This window comes from Myotis yumanensis, unplaced genomic scaffold, assembly GCF_028538775.1.
Source record: "Myotis yumanensis isolate MYYU_CA2020_CCGP unplaced genomic scaffold, mMyoYum1.0.hap1 SCAF_16, whole genome shotgun sequence".
Taxonomy (NCBI): Eukaryota; Metazoa; Chordata; class Mammalia; order Chiroptera; family Vespertilionidae; genus Myotis; species Myotis yumanensis.
In genome coordinates, this window is record NW_027223767.1 from 27,514,325 (window position 1) to 27,532,226 (window position 17,902).

Genomic DNA, 17,902 nt, shown 5'->3' on the forward strand with positions numbered 1-17,902 from the left:
AGTGCCAAACTTTCACGTTGGCCAGATGATGGGTTACACACACTCCTTGCTGGGAGGATCTGGCCAATTACATTCAGATTTTATTATTAGCTTAAAATGTGAGCGATCATCATTCTGTTTCTTAAAATATAACTCTCTCTTGGGCCCATTTATTTCTCTGAAGCCAAAATTCCATGGGCTGTGAAACACGAAGATGTGGAGGGCAGCAAATGAAAAATGGAACCCAGTGACAGGGAAACTGTTGAGAGCTGAGAGAAATATTTAGTATCCTATCCCCTCACAAAATCAAAAGCATTTCTGAGCAATGAAATCTATTCCTGCACACTCTATCATCTCCACTAAGGTGATGACTTTTGTTTGGAAACCATTTAGGAAGAAAAAAAGTCCAATTTAGAAGAGCATCCCCACTGGTTTGCTTACAGGGTAATGTTTGCAATATAATTCCATTCTGTATGGGTAGGGTTCACTTAACTTCTGAGGAACCTGCTGGAATTACAGAGCTTATCACAAGCCTGGCCTCTGGTGCCAGGCCAAGATTCTGTTTTAAGGCTGTTGAATACCTTGGATTTGTCTGTGTATATCTGTAGTGGGTAATGGGGGGATGGAGTGGGGAGGGTAGTGGAACTCTTTAACTTACTTCTCTTTTCTGTGTGGTTTTCAAACATTAGGTAGAACTCCTCTGAGTCTATTAAAATTAAGCATCTCCCAAGGACCCAAGGGGGAAAGTTGGCTCCTAGAAAAGGCAGTGCAAGGCAGGGGGTGGAATGATTTGTCCATCACATGGGTATTTTCTCTTCCACTCCTTTTCTGTGGGTATAGTGGTCACAGGCAGCAGTAATTTTTCTTTCCGATACTGCTATTTCTCCTACTGACGCATGGGTGAGGCAACAGAGGGGAGTGGGGCGTTGTTTCCTTCCAATGCATTTGAAGATTATCCTGAGCTTCCTGGTAGCCTTTTCCCAGATGACGTTAAAAACACTATGGCATAAACTAAACAGCTTAAAAATTCAACAGAAATCTGAAGATGCTATTTCTCTTGGAAAATTACAAGGTGAACAAACCCTGGAGATTCTACCCAAGGCCTGTTGAGAGATTTATTAAAATTCTTTATGTACAAATTGTTTAAGTTCTACTTAAATACAGTGGAAATAGATTCAATGAAGCACAAAAGAAATAAAAATTTGACAGAGATACATTAAAAATGTGAAGATATATTTTTAGAACAAATGCTGCTTATTGTTCCTTTCTTTTTGTCTTGCCATGCCCCCTGCTTTGAAGAGAAAAGCAATAGCTTTTAAATCAATTATTCTTTCCTGAAATGTCATCTCTCCATAACGCCCTCAAAATCCACATCAACTCTACCCTGCTGTTGTTGGCCTGACCCACAGAGCCCAGGAGTTGCAACACCCATTACAATGGCAAGAAAGCCAAGCTTCCTACGCCAGCACTAATACTATGGGCAGAACTTTCATCAAACAGCTCCTGGGTCAACCAGAGGGAAACCAAGGTTCTACCAGTGCTAGCCTGCCCAGTGGGCCCTCTAAAGGAAATTGAGGAGCACAACCAGGTTTATTAAAATAACAACTGGGCAAGGCACCTCCAATGCTTAATGGAGCATATGGCTGGATCTGGGAATGGAAGCTGCACTTTGCATTCTTTTCCAAGAAGGGAGGGAGTGCAGTGGCCTAAGTCCTTGGAAACTCCTCAGTGCCCTGGCTGGCATCCTGGAGATTGTTCAGGGAGGGGTATCCACTCTAAGCAATAGGTTCCACTAAGTCTTATAATAAACAATACAACCACCATGGAAGTCAAATATTTAGATTCCCACTGGAGCAGTGTTTCCCAAATGTGGGTCCATGAACGTGTAAGATAATATTTACCACTCCATTCCCAGGCCCTTTTTCATCTCCTTCCTGGGCTACTACAGTTACAACTAGCTCTTCTCTTGATTTATTCCTATCTCCCTTGCTCCTGGAAGCTACAGTAAAGAAGTTACATCATTTACTAAGGCACTGCCAAATCTAGGTTGAGAAATACAGTACCAGACTAGGTCATCACCAACACAAAACACCATACAAGAGATTGTTCTCTTTTATTATTAATAGCATTCTCAAAGCAAAATCTTGAAGTTTTTCAGATTACTGATTTGTATTTTAATGAGCCACCTCTTGATATATTTTCTAGTTTTTCTCTATTTAAGGTTGGAAAGGATCTCAATAATATTGATACCTTCTGTTTGTAAAGCACTTAAAGTATTTTTAACAAACTAATTTAATCCTCATAGCACCTATGGAAGGTAGGCAACATAATTACCTACAGGCTACAGATGAAGAAAGGTTCAGAGGGGCTAAGTGATTTGCTCAAGATCATATACACAGCAAAGTGTAAGACAGGACTTTGGCCCAGGTTTATCTAATTTAAAGACAATTGTTCTTTCTGCTATAACTGCGCTGACTCACCAAGTCAAATATAAAACAAAATGATTTGGGTGACTGTTTTCAGGAATTTCTATGGCAAATTAAGTAACTTAGGTCTTTTCGGGCCGCTTACAGTATTTTTTTTAAGAGGCAGTCAAATTTTACCACTCTTTATGCTCCCAGATTTCAATATTGGTTTCAGTTTCAATTCAACATACTTTACTGAGAGCTTTGAATGTACCAAATACAGCACAAGAAGCTAATAATACAATGATGATTCAGTCACAGTCTAGTTAAGAGGTCCTCACAGCCTGCTCACATGTCCAAGTTCAGATTAGATGATCTGGGACCGTGGTCGGAAAACTGCGGCTTGCGAGCCACATGCGGCTCTTTGGCCCCTTGAGTGTGGCTCTTCCACAAAATACCACATGCGGGCACTCGATTGAAACTTTGTGGCCCATGCGCAGAAGTCGGTATTTTGTGGAAGAGCCACACTCAAGGGGCCAAAGAGATGCATGTGGCTCGCGAGCCGCAGTTTGCCGACCACTGATCTGGGAAATACAGAAGATCCTACATTTCCCTTGGCTTGACTCCTTCTTTAGTCTATTCCTTCACTGACTGACTTCTTTAACATTTGCTAAGCAGAGATGAATAAGACACAGGCATGCTCTCTAGAGTTCATAATTCACTGAGGTAGATAAATACGCTAATGAATAATTTATAATAAACCTTGATAAATGCAGTAACAGAGATATAAATAAAATGCTATAAAAGCCAAGAGAAATGAGCAATCAACTCCACCTGGGGAAATCAGCACAGGATCTTCCTGAGAGACTAAGTCTTAAAACATGATGATCTGTTGCAATATTAGAATGTCAGCCCTTTAACGCACACCTTCATATACTCCTTAGTCTCCTGCAAACAATAATGTTCACTATTTGTAGGTTGAGAGGTCAAAGTGCAAACTCCTTTCAGAGTGTTTAACCTGAGTGTGGGCTGGAAATGGGAAAAATGTCACAAACTCCTCAGCATTTGCTCCTAGGTATAGTCATTTTCTTTTTCTTTTTATAGTCATTTTTCTTAACAGACTTCTAGTGGGTTGAATGGTAGGCCCCAAAAAGCTATGTTCCTGTGCTAACCCTCAGAACCTGTGAATGTGACCTTATTTGGAAAAACAGTCTTTGAAGGTGTAATTAAGGATCTTAAAATGAGATCAACCTGGATTATCCAGGTAGACCCTAAATCCAATGATGAGTGTCCTCGTAAGAAAAAAAAGAGAGTCTACATGAAGATAGATGCAGAGATTGGAGTGATGCAGCCACAAGGAATGCCACCAGAACCTGGAGGAGGCAAGAAAGTTCTCCCCTACAGCTTCCAAGGTGTAGTGCTGCGGGCCCGTGATTTCAGCCCTCTGGCTTCTAGAGCTGTAGGAGAATAAATTTCTATGGTCTTAAGCCACCTGGTGTGTGATTATTTGTTACAGCAGCCACAGGAAACTAATACAAGACCTAATGATTTGCTAGCAGCAGCAGTGTCGAGACGCCCTTACTACAAACTTAATATAACTGAACAAAGTGGGTTAGATGAGCCAAATCCAAGTCCTCAAGAAGCTTCCATGGAAAGCCCTGCAAATGCTAAGGCAAATGGCAGTATAGCAGCTCTTTGGAGGGAGACAAATCTGTATGTGGGTTCCTATTCTGTCATTTAATCAACTATATGAATTAGAAAATTTAATAAGCCTAAGGCTCAGTATTCTTACCTGTGAAACAGGAATAGTTGTAAGCATTAAATAAGATAAAGTGCCTAGAACAGTTAGCGTAATGACTGGCTCACAGTTCTTGTTATTACTATTATAGACACAAAAGAATACCTGTGGACAGCTGAACAGACACAGTGATCAGATAAATAGAGAAGTTCAACTAAAGTCAATTACCAGTTCTTTGCATGGATCTTATTTGCATGGATTGCCTGGATCAGAGGCAGTCGATCAATGATTCTCTCTCATCATTGATGATTCTCTCTCTCTCTCCCTTCCTCTCTGAAATCAATAAAAAATATATATTTTTTAAAAATTTACTAAAGTCCATTTTTAAATCTTATGGGATTGTCTCAGATTTGTAGATTAGAGAGTTCTTCCTTTTAAGAGCACTTGCATGTTTTCAAAATTAGCATATATTTATCAAGTACCTATTATGGGCTGAGTTCTGTGGGAAATTCAAAGGATGTTAAGACAGTCCTTGCCCTTCAGAAACATACAATCTGATTGGGGGAAAGCATATAAATTACTGGTGCATTCAATGACAATTGCCTATAGAATTAAACTTGTGGCTCCCTTATGGTCATCATAGCATGCACTTCAAGGTTTGTTTTTGTCTCTGATTTTACTTGTTTTTTGTTTTGTTTTGGCCTTACCTTTTTCCCCCTTTTAAACACCTTACAACGTGGTGTTTACACACATAATCAATTTACTTTTTACAGTCACCCTTAGTAAGTTCTATTATCATCCCCATGTTATAGATAAGAAAACTGACGCTCAAAGAAGCTAAGTAACTGCCCCAAGATCACAGGTGGAGGAGGAAGGCTAGGATTTGAAACCAGGTTTTCCGGACTTCAGCCACTGTACTGCCTCTTTTGTCTTCCTTTCCCCCTTTTAAGTTCTTGGGGAAAAAACAACAACAACAACAAAAAACACCTTATATCTGAAGGATAGGTAATGACAAAGGAGTAACATCCATCTGTGTCATCCTCTCTACACATGCCCAAGGGCCCAAGGAGTAATAAAATCGTCTGTGGGGAATGAGGACGCGTTCTCCACCAGACGCTGTCCAGGTGAACCTGTTGGAATTCCTCCCCTTCCTTCCCCTTAAGGCCCAGTGGTTCTCAACCTTCTGGCCCTTTAAATACAGTTCCTCATGTTGTGACCCAACCATAAAATTATTTTCATTGCTACTTCATAACTGTAATGTTGCTACTGTTATGAATCGTAATGTAAATATCTGATATGCAGGATGGTCTTAGGCGACCCCTGTGAAAGGGTCGTTCGACCGCCAAAGGGGTCGCGACCCACAGGTTGAGAACCGCTGCGCGCTAAGTACAGGACCCACTACACCTCTTACAGAGAGCCCTACGCCAAACGAAAATGGCTTAATAGTTTCAAGAGGTGAGAGCAAACCATTCAAGGAAGCACAGGGCCCTTCTAGGCCCGGGAGGGGGAGGGGGAGGGGAGGGGAAAGGAGGAGGGGAGGGGTGTTGTCAGCTGCTGCCCATGGACTCCATGCTCACGAAGCACACCCCCACCAAGAACTGTTCTCTCTCCTAACCTCAGCAGATTCCCAGCCCTGCTCGGACGAAGAAGGCTGCTCAGAAGTCTTCCTCCCCACCGACAGTGACTACGACTCCAGCGACGCCCTGAGCCCCCGAGACCTGGACCTGGTGTACCTGTCCTCAGACATCGCGCAGCAGGCGCTCAGCGGCCTGAGCGGCAGTGCCCCCGACGTCCTGCAGGTGCACGACGTGAAGTCTTCAACGGGGTCGGGCCAGGACCCCCAGGGCCAGGGTCCGAGCCCGGACCCCGACCACGCGTGTGCCGAGTTCCTCCACGGCCTGACGCTCACGGGCTTCGGGCCCAAGAACCACGCCAAGATGGCGGCCGGCGCGCGGCCGCCGCCGCTGGGCTTTCTGGGAAAGCGGAAGCCGGCCAAGCACCAGCACTACGGCGGCTTCAGCCGGCACCACCGCTGGCTGCGCATGCACAGTGAGACGCAGTCGCTCTCGCTCTCGGAGGGCGTGTACACGCCGCACCTGTCCCGGGCCTGCGACCTGGCCCAGCAGCCGGGGGAGGCCGAGCGGCTCGGACCGACCGCCGATGGGCCGCGGGGCCTGGCCCTGACCCACGCCGCGAGCCTCCCTGAGGGGCGGCAGAGCCTCCTCCAGGACTCGAGGCCTTCCCTGCACCGCATCTACGTGGAGCCCTACCCCGAGGCCCTGGTGGACATGGACGCAAAGTCCTGGGCCAGCTTGAGGCCACCTCCTGGGGGCCACTCCCGCCTGCCCAGCCCCACCCGCCCAGAGAGGAGCCCGGAGGCTCCCACCACCTCCCAGGTGTCAGAAATACTCAGCAGCATGCTTTAGGGAGGCCGTCATCGGCTGTGCATCATTCCACAGCAAGTCCCTGCATTTTCTATGGCCCAGCCTGCCCCCACCATGTCCCCACCCATTTTCAAACTGTTCGAATGTTAAAAAAAAAAAAAATCCAAAGGTTACAGGTTCAAGCTCCACCCCCCTTTTTTTTTTATTTAAGAGTAAGAGTTGGGGTAAAGGCACGAGTTGCCAGTGTCATTCCCAGTGCAGCCTACAAAAGGCATAGAGGAGCTTTTGTATGAAGATAGAGTCCTGAATGTAACAGTTCAAACATGCCTGCTTTTTGGTGGCACCTGTGACTAAGGTAGGGCAGCCCAAGGAGGCAGCCCATGGAGCCAGCCCATGGAGCCACCCCCAGTTCTGCAGCTGGCTTTGTCATCTGAACACTGGGTGTAGGGCTTTTTCCCGAATTTGTGATTGATAGGAGGAGTTCTGTAGATGAAAATAAGATGAGCATTGTTTTTTTCTCCATTCCAAACCTTTAAAGGAGTTTGGGGGAAAGGAGCCCAGGTTGTACCTCTAGGGCACAGGGTCAAGTGGACTTGTCCTGGGTTCCCTGTCAGCACTGATCTGCTTAGGGAAGCCTTAGACAGGCCTTTTCTTCACTTAGTGCTGTGTGGAAACCACCAGAAACAAAAGTAGAGGATGGTTCTCTTCTAGCTCTGTCTTACAAAGATGGAGTAAGGCAGGAAGCAGCCTTTCCTGCACACTCAGCTCCCATTCAAGCATGATAAGGGGCTGCATATTATTCCCAGGGGCAAGAAGAGGGCTGAGTTAAGTTAAAGTCAAGATAAGAGACGGGAGAAAGACATGAGCAAAAATGTATTTTCTTTACAAACCTAAAATAATTAAATCCATGAGGGCTGTGTTCCTGAAAATGATCATGGATCTGCTCCAGATTTCTTAGGTGATGGAATTGTTATTGAACAAGAAAGTGCCCTGCATGTATAGCCAGGCAATGATGCAGTCCTTACAGTCACACAGACACATCCACTTACCCCCACGTCACAAGTCTCAGGACAGATTGTCCAGGGCTTGGGTTGCTGCCTGCTCTTTTTAATCCACCCTTTCCAATCCACCCTTTCCAAAGTCAGTTTTACCCTGACATCAGCTGGTCCATTGGCCTCAGGGAAAAGCTTTCCTTGGAAGACCCCGCCAGTGGCTCCAAGGCTGTGCTCAAAGACACCTGAAAATCCTGGTTTGGTCTCATTGCCTCCCACCTGCGTTTCTCACAAAAGAGAAGCCCAAATCAAAGAGAAATCACTCTGCATGTTCAAAAAGGCATGAGGAGCCTTCCCTCATGTCCTGGAGTCAAGACCCATTCAGTTCACTGATACTCTAAATGGTCCTTTTCCGCTTCATAGGCATTTTGGTTAAATATTGCTCTTTATGGCCCTACTCCTATGCTCACAGTTCTACCATCTGTCCTCATGGGAAGTCATACAAAGTCCCCTGTTCACAATGTTATTCCAGTCCCTTCCATTTTTGAAACATTTGATTTAAACATAAATAATTACCCTGGTGCAAAGGTACAGATTTGGCCATGGCCTGTGGTCATTAGAAAACTAAAGCCCAGAGCTCAGTCTTTATTTTTTTTTAAGAGATTGTATACTCAATCAGCCTCCCAAAGAATCTGATCGGAATCATTGCAACTCCTTTTCCATGCCTGGGAGAATTTTAAAGGGCAGTTTTCTTCTTTCTGAGTGAATTCTATGTGTATGGAGTGTTAGAGCTAGAAGGAACCATAAAATTAGTCTTAAGTCCTTGCATTTACAGATGATGCAATTAAGACCCAGACTGGTTAAGTGACTTATTCAAAGTCAAAAGCTAGTTTAGTCTCAGAGTTAGGTTCAGAACCCAGAACCATCCTCTTTATAGCAGGCTCTCCCATTGGGAATTGGCACAGACCAACTCTTGTCTATAGGCTACTTATCTGGTTTTCCAATCATCTATCTACTTCTAATTCCAAACTCAACGTTTTTTCTCAACCTGTTATCTAATAGGTTTTCAATATCACAGAGCTCCTTGTCGCCAGTAAATTCAAATTTCATATAATAAACATCTAAGCTAATGAATTAAAGTGCAAATTTAGGAGAAATATCATTTAAAATTACATACCATTTGATTCCTATTTAAGAACAAAAAAATGATGGTCACCTGCATCATCGTTTATTTCTTTCTAATTATAAGATAGATTATATATGTTCAACAAGGGTGAGATGAGATGCTGGAATTGTCAAGAACTAAGAAACCAAATAATTCTCTGATCATGACCTGCCTGGTGGCATGGAAGGAAGTTTGTGATTGTGAATTAGAAGGAAGGCATTTGACAGGCAGCAAGAGCAGAGACTGACCCCTCCGGGGGCCCCTCAATTGGTCAGCAAGCTCTGGCATACTGGAACAAATCATGACTCATGAAGTGAAATTGCATTAAATCCAAATGCACTAATTTATAGTGAGGACACGGGGTTATTTCTTCAACTTCTATGAGAAAAATAAATGCACACCCCTGAAATGAATAATGCACATTAGGTTTAAATGGGCTTGCTTAATCAACTTGAAAATGCATTTTCCTAGCACTATTCCTATATAAAAGTGGGTGGTGTATCCTCAGAAATTAGCTATTTGTTCCAATAGCTTTCCTCCACCCGAACTTTGTGAACTTAGTTTAACTTAATTCATTCTTGTGAGTGAATATTGTGTTCTCTAATTCACAGTCCTTTATTCACTTGGCCAGTCTTCTCATTATGGGAACTTTACAATGTATGATGATTTTTTTGTTTGGTTTGGTTTGGTTTGGTTTGGTTTGGTTTGGTTTGGGATATGATGGACGTTTGACTTTCATTCTTTTTAAGTCCAACCTGGGAGCCTCTGGAGGAAACTTTCCTATCCCAGGTCTTCTTTTCCATGGTTTTCCTAACATACTTAATTCTCACCAGTATTAGCCAGCTCTCATCATTTGTGAAAATCCTCAAAAATCATTGACCAAGCTCCTCCCACACATCGCTCTCTATTCTAAGTCCTACAGAGAACAAGAGAATCAACTATAAAATGTATTCCCAGGCTACAAGGAGCTCACAGTCTGGTATGAGTGTAGACGTCATCACCAAACATCTCACCAATGTCTTAGAAGAGGCAGGAGCCTGTCCCCTCAGCCTGGCTGACATAGCACATGTTGGGCCAGACATCTTTGATTTCACTCTCACTGTCTAATCATAAGGATAACAGCCTGGAAAATGAAAGGCTTTGATGTGTATGCTTGCAACCATTTAAAAGGCTATCACATCCTCTTAATTGGTGAGGATATCTGGGAGACAGTAATTTAAAATGTTCACTCTAGGGAATGAGTATTTTAAGAAGTGGATACTTAAAGAAGACACCCATTTCGTTTTAAGAACATTCACTGATGCTCAAAGCAATAATTACTCTGTAGAAAATGGCTCCAGTTGGTTTGAAAGTTGAAGCCAATTAGTAATAATATTCCTCCAGCCCCCATTCCTAAAGGATCCCAAAGCACTTTATGGAAAGCAATGACTGAAGCCTTGTTGTACTCCCCTAAAAAGACCTTGTCTGGGAGCCACCTGGCAAACACCTACCCCATCCTTGCCAGGAGATCATGCCAGACAAGTGGAAAGAGGACTGGCTTCTCATTCATTGTTATCCTGCCTCATGAATGTGCGCCCCGGTAAGGGTTGAACTCTTCGTTTGAAGACAGTTTTAGACAAGGAGGCATACCGGAAAATCCCTATTCCTTGGCCTCCTCTTGTTCTTCATACTCCACCCAAGATATACTCACTTTCTCTTGGAGAACTATCAACTCAAGATCTGTAGTGCATTTAATTTCCCTAGTTATGTCAACAACATACAGAATTCACTGGCTTCTTAAAAATTGACACTTGTTAGAAAGATGATGCTATGATTCTACAGCTCTCTCAACTTTGTATAGCAGAGCTACAACAGGGAGCACGCATCTCTTGGTATATTTGTTTATTGAAATACTAGAGGCCCAGTGCACGAAATTTGTGCACTCAGGGGGGCTCCCTCAGCCTAGCCTGCACCCTCTCACAGTCTGGGAGCCCTCGGGGGATGTCTGACTGCCATGGAGGTGGGAGAGGCTCCTGCCACCACCGCTGTGCTCACCAGCCATGAGCCTGGCTTCTGGCTGAGCAGCGCTCCCCCTGTGGGAGCACACTGACCACCAGGGGGCAGCTCCTGCATTGAGTGTCTGCCTCTGGTGGTCAGTGTGTGTCATAGCGAGCGGTCGTTCCACCCTTCAGTCAATTTGCATATTAACCTTTTATTATACAGGATAACATACTCATTAGAGAGGGTAGTTATAGATTAACAAGAGAACACTCTCAGAGAATTGAAAGTGCAACCTTTTCACTTTATAAATATTTTTTCAGATGATTCAATAAAGCAAATCTGAATTATTTCTCCTGGTGATACCTTTAAGGGAGCTATCCAGAAAACAGTGATACCTCTTCACAGGTAGCAGGGTGAACAAGGAAAAAACTTGTTTCTTTGTGGGTCACCTCTCCTAAGATGTTCAAACACATGGCTCATGACTGTTAAGCTAAACTTCAGTGCGGCCTTACAAACAACAAGGGTAGTGTATTTGAAACTATGTTGTACAGTTTGGAAACTTATTCTGAGATCTTAATTCAGAGTTTTTCTGAGGTGTTGAACTTTGCCATTAGCAAAAAGTATTTTTAGAAAAATCCATTGACTGTTTATGAAGCACTGATTTTGCCATATTTCAGGTCTCTGGTTTTTCCACTACATCTGCACACAGTAGTTATATTTGGGAGTTTTTTCAATTATTTCTTTTATTTCCATTAATAATGAATTTTTAAAATGGTTAATCAAAAGGATAGTTGGTTTTATTTAACAGTTATATAAAGTAGACTGTGAAAATATGCTGTTTTGATAAAGGAAGTAGGAGGCTTGTTGTTGTTTTAAATATTACCTTAGGGCCTTTCCCCTCCAGATATATACATTTTTTCATTTTAGCAAAAGCCAATATTTAACTTAGTGACAAATGTTATAAAGCTGTTAGTTAATGCTCTTTGCTCCTCTTCCTTCAGTCCATGACATGAAAGTCTAAATATGCTTCCACAGCAACCACCATCCAGTAGCTGATTTAGAAAAACCAAGTTTGGAAAATTATTGTGTTAAGTCACTCTGAGTTGCTGTGTTACTTCTTGCCTTGTAACAAACCAGATGTTTGAGGGTTTCCTCTGTATGTGGTCACAAGCATCAGTGTAATGTTTGTGATGGAAAAAGAATTAAAGAAGTCTATGTGTGTGTGCGTGTGTGTGTGTGTGTGTGTGGGTCCGCGCACACGTGTGTGTAGTGGGGAAGGGGTGTTTCATAGAAAAAGTAATTTAAGTGACATTCTATTAGGCAGTGTTTAATTGCTTCCTGCCTAATGTGTACATAGTAATTTGGCTGATTATTGATATTCAGAATCTATTGTATCTTGTTGCTATGAATGCAACGAAGTGTATGTAAAAGTTTAGACTTCAGTATGTTATCTGCACAATTTTGTGTGCTTTAAACCTCTGTAAATGTACAGATGGAACATGATGTACTATGTGTTAAATGTGACTTTTGATCTTGAAACAATAATATTTTATAGTATGTACTTTTACAAACTATTTGGAAATTTTAAAAGGATATTGTAAATGGCCAGTAACCTCAATGAAAAACAATACTGGAAAAATGCATGCCTCTCCAACATACCAATTTATAACAAGAGGTCAGAGGTTAACAAGAATTAAGATAATTTTTCTAATGGCAAGTATTTTTGATAATTTCTTACCTGCCTAATTGTATTTGAAAGAAAAATTGTCAGCAGAAGAAATCTTAGCTATTAGAGGGGATGACTTTGTTTCCTAAGCATTAAGTAATACTAATGTACTTTATGTCTAACCTGATGTCGTTGAAATCTAATTCAAGGGTGAAGAAGTCAATAATATTTTTGATTCTTCATAGAATCTTTTGCTGCTTAAAGAACAATTTCCAAGCCCTTTGTCTTCAGTGTGGAGAAATGTCAATTAAATAATAAACTCATAGAATTGTCAGTACTTGGCTTAACTGATTGTTTTTCCAAGTCTCAATAAGACAAACATTTTTTTAGCCTGAGCTTTTAAAATCTTCTCACTGATACTTTGGAAGAGTTATTATTTGGGGCACTGTTTTAACAACTATCAGAAAAGTCTGTCCGGTTGGCCCTTGATTGGTCAACAGCATTTGGGTTATTTCTCTTGCATAATTGGTTATTACCAAGTATTGAAAATATAGCAGCAGGCTGCAATGGCAAACACTCTCACCAAGTTGCACTCGGAGGGAGCTTGGCCCTCTCCACCTTGCTCCTTCCTCCACTGTGTGCATGTTTAAATGTCTTCAGTGCATTTCTGCATGTGCCGTCCTATCTCTATTTATCCCTTTATTTCCACACCCACAAAGCTCCCCCTGACCCTTGCTCCCTCTGGCTGAGAACTGAGATTTCTTCTGTGTTTGAGACCACTACAAAGCGATGACTTCAATCCCAGGAACCTGCACAAAGGTTCTCCTGAGTTCCCAAGGACAGGAAATATGCTGCTCTAGACCATGTATTTGTCTTATGCTGTTTTACAGAATTCTTTTAAATACACACACGTACACAATCCAACTCTGTATTGGCATGTTTGTGGTCAGTTTTCCTGACAGCCTCTGAGGGCTGTTTTGTTGTCCTGGCCCAATGTGCTGTTTTCCTTACATAAATTGTCATCTTTCTAAGTAAACCATTACTTTCTTTTCCTAACTCTGTCTTTAAATAAAAGTTTACCTTCTTTTTCAAACCAAACAGATGGCATTGCTCTTTAATATCCCCTTTCCTCTATGAACACTCCTGGGGAGGTTTTGGGGGAGGGACAGAATGGGGTATAGAGCAAGAGGAGGCCTTTCAAATTCAAACTGCTAAATAAAAAGTATACCTGTATTGAATGCTTGGCCCTTGACAAGGTATGCTGAGCAAATACCCAGTATTTCAATATGCCAATGAAAACTAATTTCTTCTTTATAATAATATTAATAATAATAATAATAATAATAATGTTAGGGAATTAAGCAAGTTTAAACCAGGAATTTCTTACCAATTTATGGTATCAGGCAGGGGGAAAAAAATCTCAAAGAAATTCTCTTGCCCAATATTATCCACCAAGTAAGTTAGATCTTTGCAATGAATTCTTGAATGTGAATACATATTTTCTCTCCAGGTAGCATATGGTATTCTCAAATCTGCATAATGTGCCTTGTTCTGTCAATAATAATAATGCTTGTTCTGTCGTAATGTCCATTCTGTCAATCATTGCATTAAGCTATAGGCCACAGAAGGGACTAGTAGTAGATATCAGGCTAGAGCAGTGGTCAGCAAACTGTGGCTCAGCAAACCGCGGCTCGCAAGCCACATGCGGCTCTTTGGCCCCTTCAGTGTGGCTCTTCCACAAAATACCGACTTCTGCGCATGGGCCACAAAGTTTCAATCGCACTGTACGTGCACGCCCACACGTGGTATTTTGTGGAAGAGCCACACTGAAGGGACCAAAGGGCCGCATGTGGCTCACGAGCCGCAGTTTGCCCACCATGGGCTAGAGGAAGTCAGGTGTGCACTAAACTAGATCAGATGCTCTAAGTCAGTGGTTCTCAACCTTCCTAATGCCGCGACCCTTTAATACAGTTCCTCATGTTGTGGTGACCCCCAACCATAAAATTATTTTCGTTGCTACTTCATAACTGTAATGTTGCTACTGTTATGAATCATAATGTAAATATCTGATATGCAGGATGTATTTTCATTGTTACAAATTGAACATAATTAAAGCATAGTGATTAATCACAAAAACAATATGTAATTATATATGTGTTTTCCAATGGTCTTAGGCGACCCCTGTGAAAGGGTTGTTCGACCCCCAAAGGGGTCGCGACCCACAGGTTGAGAACCGCTGCTCTAAGTCAAAAGCAACCCCCTAGGTTTATTTGGCCATTATCTTCCCAACACATTTCATAGCTCCTGGCACAGATAACTGTTAAGTGAGTGATAAACTGATGAAGAGATCACTTAAAGTCAGATTAACTCCCATAAATTGCTTACCTTCTCCATAAAGAAATGGACTCAAAGGCCTTTCCAAATGCCTGCCAGCACAAGGGTCTCTAAATAGCTCAGATGGAGCTCAGTTTGTCCCTTCTGTGTGCCTGGAAGTACTTCTTTTAGGACTTCCTGAAAAGTTTCCCCACCCACCCACACACCAGAATGTGTTGATTAAGATCCACCCCCAGAAGGAAGCAAAGGGCCTATGGAGAAACCTGCTCTTTCTTATGGTGCAGGATGCACTTCCAGACAGCCAACAGTTATCTGAGAGTCCTAAAACCATACCCCCTGGTTGGGCACCATGGAGATTGATATGCAGATCATCTATCCCTGCTACATCCTCTGAGTATGGAACCTACCAACGTCTGGCCCCAATGCCCAAGAAGGCCACTTTTGTACACATCATTTTCACCATGCTTTTGGTAACTGCAATTTCCTATCTAATATAATAATAGAGGAATATGCAAATTAGCCAGGACACCATAATGTCACAGCTGATCTAAAAGTGGCAGAGAGCTACAGGAAGGCGGGGCAGCAAGCTACGAGCAGCAGAGAGCTACCAGCGGCGGGGGGCGGGCTGGCCAGCTGAGGCAAGCGGCAGCTAGATACTCGTGCACAGATTCGTGCACAGGGCTACTAGTATGTTTATAAAACCCTTTCACAAGCACCACCCTATTTAAACTTGATAAACAGCACTTTACTCAGAACAAGAAGTTGTATCTCTGTTTTAAAAATAAGGAGTTAGAGGCTTAGGAAAGTGAGTCTAGGGCCCAGGACTCCTGACTTTCCAGGGTGTCTTGTACCATTGACTTAGGTCCTATGAGAACGAAAAAGCATTGCCTGAATTGGCCACTGAAAGCTCTTTCTCTGGAACAGACACCTGCATAGACAGACATGAAGGGACATTTATACCCCACAGCTAATGCCCATAAATGAAGCCAAACAAGACAACAAAGCACATGGACACTTTCCCATGAGGCCGGTGGTCTAGTGCAGGAACAGGCACTCTAAATCCGCAAAAGAGACATTTTTCCTCTCTGAGCTTCCAGATAAAGACACTTCATCAAATGTGTAGGATCTTTTTCAGCTTTGAAATTCCACGAATCTAAAATACTCAGACACTGAGTACCTATTGGAGGAGGCAGGATTCTTCTAAGCGTTTCTGTGTTATGGAGATGTTTTGTGCTGTCATTGCTCTCATTGGAGAAGGTAGGTGGTGGAAGATAAGTAGGAGATGACATTGAGCCCATAGCAGCTAAAAGAGAATGGAGAAGAAAAGTAACTGACCAATCCATGTTCAGCATCCCTTCCCAATATTCTGTACCCGCCCCCACCCCCAAAAACATCCCTCCTTCTGCTTCACCCTCCACCAGTCTCTCTCAGAAAACAGTTCCACTTATTTCAGTTCCCTAGTCCATGGGTATCCAGGCCATGGTGGAATCACAGTGAATGAATGAGATCTGGACTATCCCTTGGACCTTTCCTGACTTGCTATTGGCATCTCCCACCAGCTGTTCTCTTAGATCCTGCCCAATCACTATCCTGAGATCCCCTCCCTGGAGTATCCTGGAAAGGGTCGAAACATTGCACAACTCTAGGGGGCACTACTTAACAAGTATTTGTGCCAGGTGTTGTGAAATGTATTGGGAAGATGATGGAGGGGAAAATAGGCAGTTGCTTTTGACTTAGAACATCTGATCTAGTTGAGTGTACACCTGGTGCCTGACTTCCTCTAGCCTGCATCTAATACCAGTGCTTTCTATGGCCTATAACTTAGTACAATGATTGACAGAACAGGCACCCACCAGCTGTGCTCTTAGATCCTGCCCAATTACTACCTTAAGATCCCTTCCCTGGACTGTCCTGCACAACTCTGGGGGGCACTATAATTAAGTGTGGAATGTGCTGCATTGTCCATTTCCAAGAACCCAGGAGGGAAGCAAGCAGGCCCTTTGCCAGACAGCAAGCCTGCAATGGGCATCTCCTCTGGGGTGGAAGGGAAGATGAGAGGTTGGCATGGGACAGAGCACGCCCCTCCCCTATGTATGGGGGACCTACTTTGAAGCACAATGTTGGACACACTTTGATTCTTCCAAGTCTGGGGCAACTCGAGCACCAGCTTGGACCTCACTTGGGCCATTTTGGCTTGGCTGGAGCCAAGAGCCGGTCATTGTTCTCCTTCTGCCCTCAGCGAAGTCCCTGAAGTCAGGACAGCATCATTCTCTGACAAACATTCAGCACATTTCCTCGGGTCCCAGGAGGCCTGATATTGAAATGTTTTCCTCCCCATAGTTATATTTTCCTTGGTTGAAAAAGTTTTGTTTTGGAAGTTGCTACCCTGTCGAGGTAATGAGTCAGTTTGGGAGGCTGGTGCAGAGAGGAAAATGCACATCATTGGCAGAGGCCAGAAGGATGGGGGTGAGAGAAGATGGGAGGTTCCGGGTGGGAGACAGAGCTCCACGCCCTCTGTCCCCTCCCCCCGCTTCAGGAAGAACATGACCCCTCCTTCCCAGTGGGGGCTTCTTCTTCAGGGACCAAGCCCGCCAGCTGCCTTGGGGCTTGTTCCCAGGAAAGGATAGGTAGGCAGGAAAGGAGCTAACATTGTGAGTCATTTTTGAGTGCCATTTAATCTTCTACTTTCTACTTTCTGTGCAAGTTGGTAGCATTACCATCCACCTTTTGCAGGCTGGGAAACTGAGGCTCAAAAGAAGGGAAATCACATGCCCAATATCATACAGCTAGTGGCAGAGCTAGGATTGGAATTCAAGGAGTCCCACGCCCATTCTACCATGTGGTCCTTCTACAAGACTCATCCTTACCCAGAGAAACAAACCCTTGACTCAGGGGACGCATAGGAAGACCCATTAGGGGAGACAACGGAAATGATCTGACTGAGGCTGGAGAGTATTGTTGGCAGAGGGAACAGAGGAGGTGTGTGGACTCCAGCCACCCTTTCCTTTCGCTTCTATCCCTTCAATTTTCTGACCCTATCATTTTCTTCACATGGGAGAGAAAAGTCATAGAGATTCAAAAAACACACATACATGCACCAACGCTCAGTTCTCCCCCCACCACACACACACACACACACACACACACACACACAACACAAACACACCCATCCACACAAGCACAGAGGCACACACATCTGGAGGTAAAACTCAGGGATTCAAGGGTTGGCCTCATGCCAGCTCTGAGCCCCAAGTAGCCC

General features: G+C 43.4%; 1 protein-coding gene across 1 annotated transcript in view; it reads left to right on the top strand.

Moving 5' to 3' along the window:
- The window catches only part of ANKFN1 (ankyrin repeat and fibronectin type III domain containing 1), a 286,284-nt gene extending 272,883 nt beyond the window's left edge, over positions 1-13,401 (top strand). The window contains exon 20 of the mRNA XM_070394069.1: positions 5,746-13,401. Within this exon, the coding sequence (XP_070250170.1) occupies positions 5,746-6,548 (803 nt within the window). The 3' untranslated portion in view covers positions 6,549-13,401. The remainder of the gene's footprint in view (positions 1-5,745) is intronic.
- Positions 13,402-17,902: the final 4,501 nt, after the last annotated feature.